The 16,424-nt window shown below is 36.0% G+C and overlaps 2 protein-coding genes across 2 annotated transcripts; both read left to right on the top strand.

Annotated features, from left to right (window-relative positions):
* Window positions 1–5,546: 5,546 nt before the first annotated feature.
* LOC127801268 (protein IQ-DOMAIN 11-like) lies at window positions 5,547–7,817 on the top strand. Its single transcript, XM_052336210.1, has 5 exons — window positions 5,547–6,030; window positions 6,110–6,438; window positions 6,603–6,797; window positions 6,880–7,011; window positions 7,094–7,817. Exons 2-5 carry the CDS (start codon window positions 6,220–6,222, stop codon window positions 7,688–7,690), a joined length of 1,143 nt encoding a protein of 380 aa, XP_052192170.1. The 5' UTR covers window positions 5,547–6,030; window positions 6,110–6,219; the 3' UTR covers window positions 7,691–7,817.
* Window positions 7,818–8,583: 766 nt separating this feature from the next.
* Window positions 8,584–16,424, top strand: LOC127801090 (probable glycerol-3-phosphate dehydrogenase [NAD(+)] 1, cytosolic). The gene is made up of 5 exons (XM_052335942.1): window positions 8,584–10,041; window positions 11,452–11,673; window positions 14,027–14,274; window positions 15,649–15,788; window positions 15,951–16,424. Exons 1-5 carry the CDS (start codon window positions 9,381–9,383, stop codon window positions 16,069–16,071), a joined length of 1,392 nt encoding a protein of 463 aa, XP_052191902.1. The 5' UTR covers window positions 8,584–9,380; the 3' UTR covers window positions 16,072–16,424.

Below are 16,424 nucleotides of genomic sequence, written 5' to 3' on the forward strand. Positions count from 1 at the left end.
GGGGTCTTGATGTAGTATTTGTAAAAACTTTTGGGTTTTGTGAGGTTTTGAAAAGATAAGGGTCTTGGTATAATTTTTGTAAAATTTAGAGCCAAGATGTAATTTATGAAAATCAAAGGGTTTTTATATAAATATTGCATGGTTTTGAGGCCATAATCTTGATTTAATAAGAGGTTCGGCATAAATGAAATTTATTGAAGAAAATATGTTAAATATGTGACTTTTATAAGTTTTAAGAGTTGAAATAAGATTTCTAAAAGTTTAAGGATTAAAATGTAATTTCAAAGAATTAAAGGTCTAAGTGTAAGTAAATTTCCAATATATATACTCAATAATAGAGTGTTTTGTGCTTTATTGATAGATGTTAAATTTGTGAGAAACTCGTAAAGGATGATTAGAAGTAACACGCAAGTACTATCTAAAATGAACACTAGTTGGTGCGATGAATTATATGTTGATTTAAGTTATTTTGACACGTTTTAATATGTGATTTGTATAAAGTTTTTAAGTATTGATATCAATGGACTATTTTGAAAACTTAGTTGATAGGCATATATTCTTAATTTAGTTTAGTAAGAAGACAGATTTATAATATTTTATTTCGAGATTGGGTATGATAATAAAGATTAGTGAGATGTTGAGAGGTTAAAACCATAATGTTCAAGCTGGAGATAAAGTGAGAACTCATAATAGTTAATCTAGCTAAGTTAAGTATGCATGACTAAGATAATCCTGAGTCAGACAATTAAAAAATAACACGAAAGAGTTTTTCACGTACATTGATGTTGCACATCCTTTGCATTCATGCATTTGTGATAAACCTTAATGAGTAAATGCATTCATCATTTTCCTCCTCTATTTTCAATAGTTACTGTAGGCTTTGACAATGACAAGATGGCAATTGAGCAATCCTGTAGAAGTTGAGGAGCAAATAGAGATTGAGATATATAGGTGTTGTCAATTCTAACAGAGTTTGAAGGCATGTGACTTTATCATGCAGGTATTATTGGTTTTCTTTGAAATGTAATTGCTACCCTGAGGTTGTGTTAGTTTATTTGAATAATATATGTAATATACGTTTGATATTATTTATGCTTGTCTTTAATTTGATTGTTTTATAATATGTTAGTCAGCTGACCTTGATCACCCCTCCCTCAGGAGAGCTTGTGCTCTGCGTAGAAACTTAGGGTACATAGGAGTGATGTAATATCTTAGTATTTTGAGAATAATAATAATTAATTTTATATTTAAAATATTTTTGACATCAATTAAATATCATAATTGAGAAAACTAATGAACTTAGAATTAGTGGGCTAAGTTGAAAAAAAATAAAGGCTAAATAAATGGGTTTAGAGTTAATGGGCTAGGCTAACTAAATGGGCTTGGAGTTAGTAGGCTAAGAAAGTAGGTTTAAAACTAATAAATTAAATAATAATCTATTTAAAAGAAGATTTAGTGAAAAAAAATAATTAAGGTGACAAAATAATTAAAGATAGTGGATGAAATGATTGAGAAATGTGGGAGACAAAGTAGGGTGTGGAGAAATAATTAAAGATTATGGATGAGATTTAATGGGAAATAATTAAGAAATATGACAAAATAATTAAAAATGATGAGTGAAATAATTAAGAAATGTGAGCGACAAAATAAGGTGTGGACAAATAACCAAAAATAATGAGTGAAATAATTGAGAAATGTTGTAGACAAAGTAAGGTATGGACAAATAATTAAAGATTATGAGTGAGATTTAGTGGGAAATAATTAAGAAATATGAAAAAATAATTAAAGATGATGAGTGAAATAATTAAGAAATGTGAGCGACAAAATAAGGTGTGGACAAATAATCAAAGATGATGGGTGAAATAATTGAGAAATGTGGGAGACAAAGTAATGTGTGGATAAATAATTAAGGATTTTTATTTAGATTTAGTGAAAAATAATTATGAAATGTGACGAAATAATTAAAGATAGTGGGTCACTACAATTATGTTAAGCTTAACTCAACCTTCTATAAATAGAGAAAACTTGAAAGGTTTGAGAACTTAAATTAGAAAGAGAAAAATTATAAGAAAAAAAGATTTGAGAGTGAGAGAGAAGTTTGAAAAAGAGAAAGAAAAACAAAATAGAGAGAGAAAAATACCAAGAAATTTCTAGAAAAATTCTATAGGCTGGGTTTAGTAGTTTGTATGAAAATTTGTGACAAAATGTGTTGTTGGATATGCAAATCGAGATTTTATCGCAATATTGAAGAATACCGAATCGCTCCGTGGAAATGTGAGTTATCTTCAAAATTTTCTTCAAAAATTTTAGAAATATGATAATTATATTTTAGAATTTTTGATGATGAAATTGGAAAATAAATGCATGATTAGTATTTATTATGAATTTTTTTGAGGCAATAGATGCTTGAAAATCAAAGAGAAAATGAGAAATAAATAGAATATGGATTCTGAAAATTATGAGGAAATTTATGGGGCTTAGGAATATGTTTTTAGGAATTATTGTGAAGAGAAATTGAGAAAATTTTATGAGAAGCTATTTATTTCATAATCTGGAGGAAATAATAGGAGAAAATGGGAGAAATTAGAAAAATTAGAGAAAATTATAAATCTGATTTTCTTAAGTAATTATGATGCTCAAGATACGTTAAGGTTCATAATTGAGTATGATTGGAAGTCTGGCGCGAATTTTGAGGCAAAATTATGTTAGGGGCAAAATTATGTTTTTGCAAGGTAAGTGGTACTCCCAACTGAATTTGGTTTTATGAAAATACTTAGTTTGTAAGTAGTTCGATCCAAAATATGATTTTACGTAAATGATTTTATCATATTGTCATGTCTTGATGTGAGTATGTCATGTAGATTGCATTTACATGTATTGATGACAAAGTATGCATATGAGCATGATGAGATTCACGGTCATACGTGTCATGGGTTTGGGATTAGGTACTGGCTCCGTTACTTTGCCAATGGTGCACCCATACACTTCGGTCTGGCAGGGAGACTGGAAAAATGACAGGTAATCTTAAGGTGCAGTCGACCCAAACATGAGAGTTATGATGTTATGTGCATTGCATACATACATGAGTATTAAATGTTTTATATCCTTACTTAGATGATTCATCATCTAATCTGGGTTTTGCCCCTAGAATATTCAAACGTTCCAGATGAAGATAGTAGCAGAAACGAGGATAAATGAGACATGTAATGGCACTTAGCAAAGTGCATGATGAGTTGTATGATCGATTGAACGTATGTTATGTTGCTCATGTATTTAAGTTCTGCCACTTCGAATTCTAAATGTTTGAGAAATGATGATGTAAAACCCTATTTAGGGTTAATGTTAGTTAAGAACTTATGATTAAGTCATGTTGAGAAATTTATGTTCTCGTGATGTAAGAGCTGATTTTTTATTAATATTATGATATTAAGTTCGATTCTAATTTTTGCATTTAATGTTTATGATAATTCTCCTTGGAGATAAATGAATGAAAATTTTGGGATGTATAAGAGCAATGATATAGTTTAGTCTTAGTTTTTAGTAGTATGAAAAAAAAAAAATTATTCCAAAATTACCCTGAGTTATAATGCACTCGGGAACCGGAGCATTACAGGTGAGGTGTTATATTTAGATCTTATGTTATATTAAATTCTATTGCTTTTTTAGAATTTATGTTATTGGAATTTAAGATTATAGATTATTTTGTGCATTTTGAAATTGAGATTCAACCTGAACTAATATAACGTTAATTAAGTTAGGTTAATAATTGAATTTGGTTTCTAATATCATTTTACTAACCCAATCAAAATTGATTCAGTATCCTAATTAATTAATATTAATATTAAACTCAAACGAACTCTGTGGACAGTGGACACCGGGCCTTACCGGCGCCTGCTATGCTATCTAAGTTCCAACCAAAGCATCCTTGTTTTGCCTTTTTCCTGCAAGGCTCCACCGGACAGTTGTTGTCCACTTCTCCTCGGCCCTATCTTTGAGTTGCTTCAACAATGGGTGATAATAAGGCGTAAGGGACGCAAACATACACATGTAGAGAGGGGACATTTTGAACAGTTCATCAGTTATAGTAGCATCATTATTTTTAGTTTAATATATAAGAGAAATATTATAATATTTGAGAGTATTAATATTCTATACAAGAAGATTAAGAATATTTTATACAACACGAGACATCAAGTTTATATCATCGAACTGCAATTAGCACATCCAGAATTGCATTAAGATGGTTGGCAAATAGTCTTTTAAAACCCCCCAAGGGAATGGATAATTAATGATTGATCATTGATCATTGATCATTGAGAGAGAGAGAGAGAGAGGTGTTGTTTCGTTGCTCTTTCAGGAAGGTGATGAGTTTTGGTTGGAGACAAGCACAATAGGGTCCTCTCACAGCTGTCCTTCCATTTACACAGTAGCAAAGGCTGCTTCTATCGCATCTTCTAACTCACATTCTCTCAACCATTGCACATTTCCGACTACCCCACACACCACCGGGCCTCTTCAATTATACATGCATGTCGTCATCATCATCTCCTCCTCGCCTTCATTGCTTTTTCAGAAACAGAGACAGAATTCATCTCCTTTTGAATAAAGCCAGATGTATGGAATTGCATGGTCTTGAATAGCACCCACAGTCGCTCTGATCACATGGTATTATATATATATAGCGTCAGCGTAGAAAAGGATTGGGAAAAGCCTAGGCCCCTTATAGCTTACAATCGAACAATCATCTGGTACTTCAAATGACAACCATGGCCGTCAGATCTGCCATGCTTCCACATGCAGATCAGAACTAATTAACCTGCTGAAAGCTAGCTAATATATGGAAAACAGAAACTGCATGCGCATCCTCATCGCTCCTGTGCTAGAGATGGACTGCCATTATCTATGTATTGATGCTATCAACTTTTTTTTTTTTCAAATTAAAGTTCAAAGACATCACTGAAGAGATGGCATTGGCGCCTAAATGTCTACTGCTCTAACCATTGAGATAGAGCTCTGGTAGGGCCGCTTGTGGAGGGCCAGAATTTTCTGCTTAGGGCCCCGAGGTTAGAGGATGGAATTTATCAAAATTTAGTTACAATTATCAAAAGAATAAGTGATAACAATACTTTTAAAAATAAAAACCAGTTTAATAAATCATTTTTTTTAAAATGGTGGAATCCAAAATTACCACATTATTGTGGTAAAAATACTAACTGGGTGTTCTATTTAATTATGCATTTCTTTACAAAATTTCTATGGAAATATAAAATAATGTGTTAGTGCCATTTTCTTTAAGTATAAATAATCATTTGCGAATTTTTGTTTATAACGAGCTAAATTAGTCCATAAGAGCAGGTGCATCATAAAACATTTTAGCTATAATCTGAAGGTCCATGAATTAGTAAAGATTGTCATTGTTCCGAGGAAGGTTCTCTTTGTCAATTCGAATGACTCGACATTATCTTAGATTTTTGCCTTTCCACCCACATGCCGAGCAGGAATAATTTCCCCGCTGAACAGATAGATGTCTGTGATCATGAAAAGGCATGAATTATTGAAGAACCCACGAAACACATAATACCCACTTTCACTTTCAATGGGTTGCCCTCTCACTCTCATCTCACATCCCATTTCATCTGTTTTGGGGGGATTTCTCTTTCTCTGAGAATGAATTCAAGAAGAAAAGAAAATCTGCTTTTGATTTTCACAATTTTCGTCTTGAACTTGGTGCCATAAACAATGATTCTTCTTCTTACGTTGCACATCTACTTTCCCTGAATTTGGCAAAAGTTGTACACCAGTTCCAATGACCTTTCCCACGCGGTGATTCTTGTTTCATTCTCTCACCCGCTTCCCGGGAAAACAAGCCCGGACGTTCAAATGCCTCCAAATTGTTCCAGAGCCGTGAACAGCTAGCTTTCTTTCTTTTCATCGGCTCCGTGAAGTGATGTTCCCATGCCGAAGATAAGTTGGTTTAGTCGACTACTGAAAAGGATCTTCTCCGCAGAGCCGCATTCAAAACCAGAAAGGGTAAGTTCAGATTTTGCTTCTTTGGTAAAGTAGGTAATTTCTAGACGCTGATACTTGATTCTGTAATTGGTGTTCCAAGGAGAGGAGAAGGAGATGGGGTTTTGGGAAGGCTCAGTATCAGAAGATTGGCCTCCGTTTCGGCGCCGAGGAAACGGCGACTTAGAGTAACCCAAGAAGAGCAGAGCAATCATGTCGGTATTCTGGCCGTTGAAACGGAGGCTGCCGCCGAAGCTGTTGACACAGGCTCCGCCGGTTGCGGCAGCTGATATTTCTCAACGTGAGGAGGAGAGGCGAGACTTTTCCGGCATTGTTGTTCGAGTCAGTGCACCGGAATTGACTCGGCGGCGGGAGAAGGGGGTTCGGGATCTTGCTGCCACCATAATTCAGACTGCCTTCCGGGGCTATCTTGTGAGTTTTGTTTCAGTTCTTGTCAATTTCGATTTCTAGAACTTTTGACACTCTTGCAGAATACACGTCACGATGTGGTTATATTACACGAGTAATAATTGTAAACGTCTAGACTTCATAGATTTCTTGTCATTTCTTACCTTGTGAGTTTGGGAGAACTGCAGGCGCGAAAAGCTTTACGGGCATTGAAGGGACTGGTGAGGCTTCAAGCAATCATCAGAGGCCGCGCTGTGAGACGCCAAGCTATCACCACGCTAAAATGCTTGCAGTCCGTTGTGAGTATCCAATCACAGGTCTGTGCAAAGAGATTTCAGATGGCGGAAGGAACCTGCAATTTTCAGGAGAACAGAACCCCAAAGGCGAGTTCAAAATTGATTCGAAATTTACTAGCGCGGTTCATTCTTTCCATAGATCTAGTTGTCAAAGGATTTGAATTTGCAGACTGATTCGCACAGTCAGAGGAGATGGGACGACAGCCTCCTGACGAAAGATGAAGCAAATGCCCTAAGTTTAAGCAAGAGAGAAGCGGTTTTCAAGAGAGAGAGGATCAAGGAATACAGCTCGAGTCACCGAGTAAGTTCTTCCACTTCTTTCCTTCTCCTTCAAATTTTGCGTTCTAGTTTCTCCAAATTATTGAACCTAAAAATGTTTACAGAGATCAACAGAATCAGAACAGAAGAAGGTGAATGGAAGATTGAGATACTGGCTAGAGCAATGGGTGGACGCACAGTTATCCAAAAAGTCGGACACAGTTTTCGCTTCAAACGCAGGAACCAGAGACGAATACAGAGAACACCTCAAGCTGAAACATCTCAAGACACAATACCGCACAGAGGAGTTCCGCGGGTTAGGGTTGGATTCTCCGCTAAGTTTTCCGAGAAGATCATTTCATCACAAGAAACAGTGGTCCGTTGGAGACGACAATGGCGTCGAAACCTCTCCCGTCGTTCCAACTTACATGGCGGCCACCGAATCTGCCAAGGCGAAAGCAAGATCGGTGAGCTCGCCGAGGTTGAGAGCGACGTGCTCAGACGTTGGCTCTGAAACCAATTCACCGTACAAGCACAAATTCTCGCCGATATCTTCCATAAACAGTGAGGTGACGAGCAGCAGCAGGATCTGCAACTACAGTGGCTTTCAACAGAGATCTCCAAGCTTTCGAGATCTTCCAGGTCCACTCAAATTAACAAGAAGTTTGAAAGGTCTCAACTCTGAAACTCCGAATTGGCATCGAAATGTTGCCTCTAGATGAACCAAAAGTTGGTAGTGCAATATGCCTTGCTATATATATAGCCTGTAGATTTGCTCCGGACTGCAGTTAAATTATAATCAATATGAGTTCATATATATATTTGTTTGGGTAACCTTCGTTAAATGATTAACAAATATTATATTAACATAAAATTAAAATCCTTTTCAAGATAAAATTGAGAAGAAGTATTTTAAATTTTTTATCAAATTGTCTGTTAAATTTTTTAAAATGTATTAGAGTATATATATATATATTATTTTTATTTAATTTAAAAATTACTTAAGAGAGAGAAACATAGAAATAATAAAAATTTAGAATATATTTATATTTAAATTTTTTAATTTATATCTTAATTAATAATAGAATAAATAAATAAAAGATTGAGATGACGTTAATTAATCTGTATTTATATCTACTATGGTTAGGATCGTGTTATTGATATTTTTTGAATTATACAAATGATAAAAATATCCCTCCATCTTATCGTCTTGGGTGAGGATATTTTAGTAATGTATTTCACCACTTCGTGCTTGAATAAGAAATATTTTAATTATATTATGTAGTAAAAGATATAAATTATGATGTATCAATAATATTTTATTTATAATTATTATAATAAATTTTTATAGCTATTACAATAAATCTTTAATTTATTTAAACAGCTTTAGATGAATTTATTAATATTTTAAGAGTAAAATATTAAATTATAATTTATGAAAAATAGAATTTGGCAGAACAAGTACATCTTCTAGGTCGTTGTGGGGGGTGGTATGACTGTTGTATTTTAATATTTAAAGGTAATTGTGATGGGGAATGGATACTTGTAGACATGTTAAATAAAGAAAGAATTTATTATTATTATTATGATAACTTGTGGGTTAAATATTGCTCCATCAGATCATCAGAGTATCAGTTGCTCTTTGTTTTGCTCTTTCGTGCAAGCGAAAAGAATGATAATTCATCACTATCTCAGTTTCTTAGAGTCAAACCCATCACTGTTTATTTGATCTATTTCCTCAAAAACCCAGTCGCCCATATCCATTTCTTCACGCCTAGTTACGATCCTCACCTTCTTCGCAATGTGCACTCTGCGTGAAGGTTTTGGTTCGGAGAATTTGGCCGGCGCCGGCGCGAGATCAAACCGTCTTGGACTTGGAAATTCCATCGCCGCCTCTTTGCACTAATCGACAAGGCTGCGCTTGTTTCCTGCGTTATCTTCGAGATAGAACCTTTTTGTTGGCGGCTTGTTTGGTGGGGTGGTTTACCCAAGTTCGCTGGCGGAGTTTCCAGAGTTCGGTCCTCGCGAATGTTCATCCATTCTTTACATTTGATCTTTGCCTCTTTCTTTGTGGTTTTTCTGTTCTAGTAAGTTTTTGAAGGAGACAGGTAGAGAATTCGGAGTCTCGACGGCTGACTGGGGGAGGTTCTTTGGATTCTGATGAAAAACCCAAAACTCAAAACCCAAATTATGATCTCGTTATGTTTTGGTTATTTAATTTGCTAGCTTCAGTTTTGTGGTAGGGCCAAAACCCTTATGGAAAACTTGGAATTTGGGCATTCTGGAATGTGTTTATGATCTTGAAAATTTCTCGAGTCAGTCCCAACTAAGCGTTTGCAATTAAGGGCGTTTGTTGTTTTAACGTATTGTTGTTGTCTGTGAATAATTTAAGCTGATTGCAATTGGAAGAATATGGTTGAGAATACAGAGGGGGCAACGAATAATATGCATCCAAATGGTTCAATTCAGAACTCAAATGGGTCCATAGAGAAAAAGGTTGATGACCTTCGTCTCCTTTTTGGCAAGGCTGATGGCGATCCCTTGAGGATTGTTGGGGTTGGGGCAGGTGCCTGGGGCAGTGTTTTCGCTGCAATGATGCAAGATAGCTACGGTCACCTTCGAGACAAGGTCCAGATTAGGATATGGAGAAGGGCTGGAAGATCGGTTGATAGAGCAGTTGCTGAGCACCTATTTGAGGTAATAAACTCGAGGGAAGATATATTAAGGAGGCTGATTAGAAGATGTGCATACTTGAAGTATGTGGAGGCAAGATTGGGTGACCGGACACTATACGCAGATGAGATTTTGAAAGATGGGTTTTGCTTGAATATGATTGACACCCCTCTTTGCCCTTTGAAGGTTGTCACCAACTTGCAGGAGGCTGTGTGGGATGCTGATATTGTGGTGAATGGCCTGCCATCAACTGAAACCCGGGAGGTGTTTGAGGAAATAAGTAAGTATTGGACGGAAAGAATTACAGTGCCGGTGATAGTTTCTCTGGCAAAAGGTATAGAGGCTGAATTGGAGCCCGAACCACGCATCATAACACCCACTCAAATGATCAATCGAGCAAGTGAGACCTCACTTCTTCTCCATCCCTTCTGTCTCCAGTTGATCTGTTCTTTTATAGTTCTTTACTGTTCGTGTGCCTGTTTTTATATGTTTAAGGTTCTTACATCCATTTACTTAATAAGTATTTGTTTGAAAGTGAGTGGCTCATGATGGCGACATATAAATTGATTGTTACTCTGCTGATTAATTCATGCTTTACAATATAGCTTTTATTCTTCTGTCAAAAACTAAAACTTCCACCGTTCTTCCCTTCTTTTTCTGTATAACATGGGAAGAAAATTTATTGTTATTTTGGTGACTTAAAACACTATATCTGCAGATAGGCTGCTCGTTTAGCACTAATGGCTGATATGTCACTAATGGCTGATATGTTGCTCACGTAGCACTTATAAAACTTTATTAACAGCATAGAAGTAGGGGGTTGGGGAGTGGGAATTCTACAACTCATATGTACTGGTGTACCCTAATTGCAAAAGCAATATAAAACTCTACAGAAAATTCTATACATCCCAGTGAGGGTGGTAGCCCAGTGGAACCTAGTGGGGTCTATGGGATTACACCTAGGAGGTTATGATTCTGACTTGTAACCTTGTCCTCCCCTTCTTATGTGGTAGTGAAGGAAAGCTTATTTGTTGCAGTAGTTTTGTAACGTAAACAATGTGAGGGACATCTAGTCCACTTGCATCATTGGTTAGGGTGCATAGTTCTGACTTGTCTTGATCTTCCCAAGACCTAGTAGAGATACAAGTTGCCTAAGTCTCACATTGGTGAAGAGTTAACTAGCTGTTTCCCTCCTTACCTCTTTCTTAGAGCATGCAGACCCTGACACACAAAATTGTGTACACCAAATCCCAGTGTTTCCATTCTCCATGAAACTGAAAAGGATCCACATCCCTCTTACTGCTGAACATTGAATGAGTGGGTGATCCTTGAGTATATCCTCTCATATACACCTACTGCAGCAAGTAGGAACATAATCCTATACCTCAGACACCATGGTTAGCTATTCCAAGCAAACCATCCTTTCACAGGTAGGACTGATAAAAAAAAAATATATCCAAATAGAATGAATAAGGATAAAACAAAAGGAAAGAAAGGAAATCAAATGATTTACTTTTTTCTCATCTTTTGATGATTCATTATGCTAAATAGTTAAGAGTTCTCCTACCTGCAAAATTTATATAATATCACATGCCAATTTAAAAGGATTATACATTGTGAAGTAAATTATAAATGTGCCATACTGCTATTTTTATATTAACTGCAGATGTTTGTTCCTTTGTTGATGGATTATGTCTTATCTAAGGGGGGGGAATATTGATAGTACTGCATTAGTTTTTCCTTGCATTTTCTATTTGTTTATGTGTTAAAAGATGCATCCCCCGTTCCTGAGTATTATAATGATCTGCAGCTGGAGTTCCCATGGAAAACATTCTCTATCTTGGGGGACCCAATATTGCATCAGAGATTTACAACAAGGAATATGCCAATGCACGAGTATGCGGATCCGAAAAGTGGAGGAAACCTCTTGCAAGATTTCTAAGGCAGCCTCACTTTATTGTGTGGGATAATGGTGATCTTGTCACTCATGAAGTTATGGGTGGTTTAAAGAACGTTTATGCCATTGGAGCTGGTAAGGTCCACTATCTTGACTGTGAAAAAAACATTGAGCAGGAAAAAACTAGTAATCTTACTTAAAATTTTGTTCCCCTGTCATTCTGCATTAATTAATGTCCTAATTCATGAAAGAATTAGATCCATACACTGTTGCTTAGTATTGGTATTTTGATGCATGCAGTAACCAGCTATGGTTTCTCTAGGATCCTGTCTTTGGAAAATCTTAACATCATTGATGAACCAAAGAACTTCCCCCTCTCCTGTGGGATTGTTCACTGGGAAATTTTGAAGCCAAAACATAACTGCCACGTACATACACATAAAGTATCAGTAAGACTTGAATCTGCCTAATAATATGCATGTTTAATTGCTTAAATGGTATACATAAGTTTGCTATTGTGCCAATTCATCAACTCATGTCATATTGATAATAATAATCTTATTTAATTTTTTTAATCTTGAAAAAACCATCAACGGGTATTCAAGGCCCATTTAGCTCTCACATGTATAGAATCAAGAAGAGATGATTGAAGTCCAAAATAAAAGGGTGAAAATTGTGGCACCAAATCAAAGACACCAAGAGCCCATCTTGAGTCTTGTTAGCAGTTATTTTTTTCCCTGTATGGCTTGACTTCTTGCAGAAATAGATAACTCTCCTTCCTCTTGCTTAGAACTATCCCTGAATTAGTACAATATTTGTTAACAGTCTAATCTAACACAACAAGAATGTGCATAAGTTTTTATAACTACTTAAAAAGCAAATAATATAATATTTTTAAATATTATGTCATCATAACTGATTTTGAGTTTTGTAGATAAATAAGATCATGATCAATCAGGCCCTTTTATTTGAAAGAAAAATTAGGGTCATGCCTTTAAATTTTAAGGTGTTAATTTAGAACTATACATAAATATGAAATACTTTTTCCCATTGGACCTTTTTGTCTTTTCCTGGTTCATACCCTTCCCACCCCATGTATGTACATAGCTACATATAGACATGCATATAAGACTTGAGAAAATGTTTCCAAAATCATTTTCACCTCTCTCTAAACTTCTATGGTAATCAACAACTCTCTCTAAACCTCTATGGTAATCAACAACGAGAAATTGTTGATTGCATTGCACTTAAATGATCAGTACCACTATAAAGTTCTTATTTCCATGCCATGAATTAATATTTCCGGATTCCTGATTATTTGATTTTGAAAATACTGTCATATACAGATGCTTGGAAATTAACCGTTCATGATCAAGGCAGCCACTTTGTTTAGTTTGTCCTAGGTTTGGGTCTATATTGATCTCGCCCTTGCATTGGCAGAATTTGTTTCTTGTCTATGGGAAGTTTGCAACCTTTTTTAAATATATAGATTATTGTCTTCAACTTTTTAATTGTTGACTTGTTCTTAAAGGTGTTGTATCATATTAAATTCTTATAGAGTTTTAATTATTGTCCTTATGTGTGTTTGTGTTTGCCTTCTGGTTGGTATCTTGCGCGATATGTTTTGTTCTCATCTCCTTTTGGGGAGAATTATATCATTGAAGTAGCCAACAATAGGGGCGTCAACAGTTTAGATTGGTCCGGTTCTATAAGAATCCAGTAACTGAGCCATTTTTAAACTATTCCGAAAAAATAAGAACTGTAACCGAACCATTATATATATAAAACCAAACCATGACCAATCCGTCACACCGAACCGGTTTCAGTTCTATCCAATTAACATTTAGTTTCTAAACATTTTCGCAAAATATGAAATTACAAACAAATTTGTGAATTAAAATAAACCCATAACTTCATTAATGTTTCAAGTCTTGAAGTAAAAGTAGAACAAAATAATTAATAGACTATCTCATCAAATGAGATTACATCAACCATTTAGTATAGCAATAATGCATAAAAGTTTAGAAATAAAAGAGTTTATGAATCTCGCTAGGTTCTTTGGAAGTGATACTATTTATGCATATGTGTATATATATATATTTAAAAAATTATAATATATATATATATAAGTATAATATCGGTTCCGGTTCAATTCGAACCACGGTTTGAAAAAAAAAATCAATAACCAAACCAAATATATCAGTTCTTCATTTTTTAGAACCAGAACCTAACCATTGAACCATATAACCAATCAAAAAGGCACAGTTCGATCCGGTTTTGTCCGGTTCACCGGTTTGTGGATATTTTTGGACACCCCTAGCCAGCAACGAACTAGTAGTCCAGCATGACAGTCCTAGAAAACAAAAACTAGCTATTGCTCTTATACAATAGTTTAATCAGAATAATCATGGTTAGAAAAGTTTATTTCATTGATTTTGTAATCTAGTCTTGGAATTGTTACATTACCTTCTCTAGCTGAATTTCACAGGTATGGTAGCAGCTCTGACCAATGAGAGTGCCACCAGCAAATCAGTATATTTTGCGCACTGTACATCAGAGATGATATTTGTTACTCATCTGTTGGCTGAAAAACCGGAGAAGCTTGCAGGTCCCCTGTTGGCTGACACCTACGTAACCCTGTTGAAAGGTCGTAATGCTTGGTACGGCCAGAAGTTGGCTAAAGGAGAACTGACCCTTGATATGGGTGACAGCATCAAGGGGAAGGGAACCATTCAGGTATATATCTTGATTTCTTCAGAATTATTTTATTAGAAGAGTGAAAAAAACTTGAGCCCCAAAATGAGTGAAATTTAGTTCAACTAAAATCAAAGGTTATTGTCAAAGGAGAGAGAAAAGCTTCGAGCTCCTTCCAAGTGCATTTGCCTTTTACTTGCCATTTTGTTCTTTCACACTCGCGCTATTGAAAATATGAAGACACTACAGAGAAATATTTGGAGCAGATGTTAAAGACATTTCCCTTTTTATTTGCATTTCTTCTTCTTCTTCTTCTCTCTCTGTCTCTTGTTGCAGCTCTTGTTTCTAGGAGACAAATAAATGTATTTGTATTATGTCAGCCATATGGTCAAGGCTTTTAACCGTACAGCTAAATTTTCTCTTATTTCAGTTTTGCCCCTTAGATTTATTCCTCTCTTGAGCACCCACATGTGGCAGGACTCAAGAGAAGAGAGATAGGTAATTACCAACAAGAAGAGAGTTGTAGTAGGGAGACAAACTCCAAGTTTATTGAAGGGAAAAATAAGGCTCTTGTTTTGTTTTATCAAGTATGACCAGAGGCCCAATGCTTATGAAAAACTCAAACCAAAATGCTTGTGCCTATGGCATCTAGGGAGACATTATGGTGAGACACTCTGAATTGTGGTGGTGACATCACTTGCATGGATTTAGGATGTCATTATCTTTGTAGGAATGTGAGTATAGGATAAACCACCACTTTCATGATGATTGGCCGTGCTCTTGTTGTGGCTGATCAAGGAGAATCCCTCTAATGGAGTGCAAGGCCCTCTGGCTAAATCCATGTCTCAACCCTCCAATTTACAAGTCCCTAAAAGTGACCGAGGCCTTGCTTGAGTCTAGGTTTTAGGGCCATCCTCTACAGCAAGTGATTGATGAGTCGCCAAGATCCTCTTCTAAAGGCCTCACCTCTGCATAGTTGAGGGGACATATGGAGTTTATGGCGAGCATGCTTATATTAACAGACTTGTGGAGAATGGAGCACTTAGATAGAGAGTTTGAAGGCTGACAATTCTAGCAAGGAGTTATAACAGCCAAGTCCTATCAGCAAGCTGATAATCTCGTGATAATGATTTGTAGGAAGGGTACTTACAGTTACACTGCTGTCCTATAATACAAGAAGAAGGTGCTCATCCACCGACTGAATAGCTTGTTAAGAGAAAGAGGAACTGTCCAACTGTAGGCTTTTTTATTTGTTTCAACTGGTGTCCTGGTATAAACACTGTGAGATGACTGAATTAATTTGATTTATCTTGAATATATTGTTGAAATCTCTACTTAGGGCATATCTTTTTTATTTTTCATGTACATCTGTTCAGTCTGTCTTAACAAACAATGTTAATTGTCCTTCAATTGCAGGGAGTCTCTGCTGTGAAAGCATTCTATGAGCTGCTCAGCCAGTCCAATTTAAGTGTTCTACATCCAGAAGAAAACAAGCCTGTTGCTCCAGTTGAGCTTTGCCCAATTTTGAAGACATTGTATAAAATACTAATTACAAGGTATCGAAGTTAACTTCTCTCTCTCTCTCTCTCTCTCTCTCTCTCGTGCGCGCACGCCTGCGCACACAAATGTTTTATTAGATGATCAAGTTTGTTTAGGGAACATGATGGACTTAAAAAAAAAAAAAACCTTAATAACCTTGAATCCATCTTGATCTTCAGGGAGGTTTTACCACAGGCCATCCTTCAAGCGCTGAGGGATGAAACAATGAATGATCCTCGAGAACGCATTGAGATAGCACAAAGTCGTGTTTTCTACAGACCCTCCCTTCTTGGGCAGTAGTGGCCCTGACTAAAGATGTCTGCTCGAACTGCTGCGGCGTCTGTATTTCATCGCGGATCAGCAGAAAACTCAGTAAGGTGACCTTATTTTACAAGTTTCTGCAGGTGGACATATTGTTGGAGGAACCACCACCAGCAGCAGTTTGGAGAAAAGTGCGTTGCGCTCTATGTTAGATTTATTTTTGTTGCTTTGTCTTTCTAATGTTCATTCTATTATTAATTGTGGACCTGCCGGTAGTGTTGGAAAACTACTTATACCTCTTGGCTTATCAACACCATAGTCTAAAGTTTCTGCTGTTTGCGGCACAAGGAAGAAACAAAGAATGTTAGCAGCAAGTGAACAAATTAGTTTTA

This window comes from Diospyros lotus, chromosome 5 (genome assembly GCF_014633365.1).
Source record: "Diospyros lotus cultivar Yz01 chromosome 5, ASM1463336v1, whole genome shotgun sequence".
NCBI classification, from domain to species: Eukaryota; Viridiplantae; Streptophyta; class Magnoliopsida; order Ericales; family Ebenaceae; genus Diospyros; species Diospyros lotus.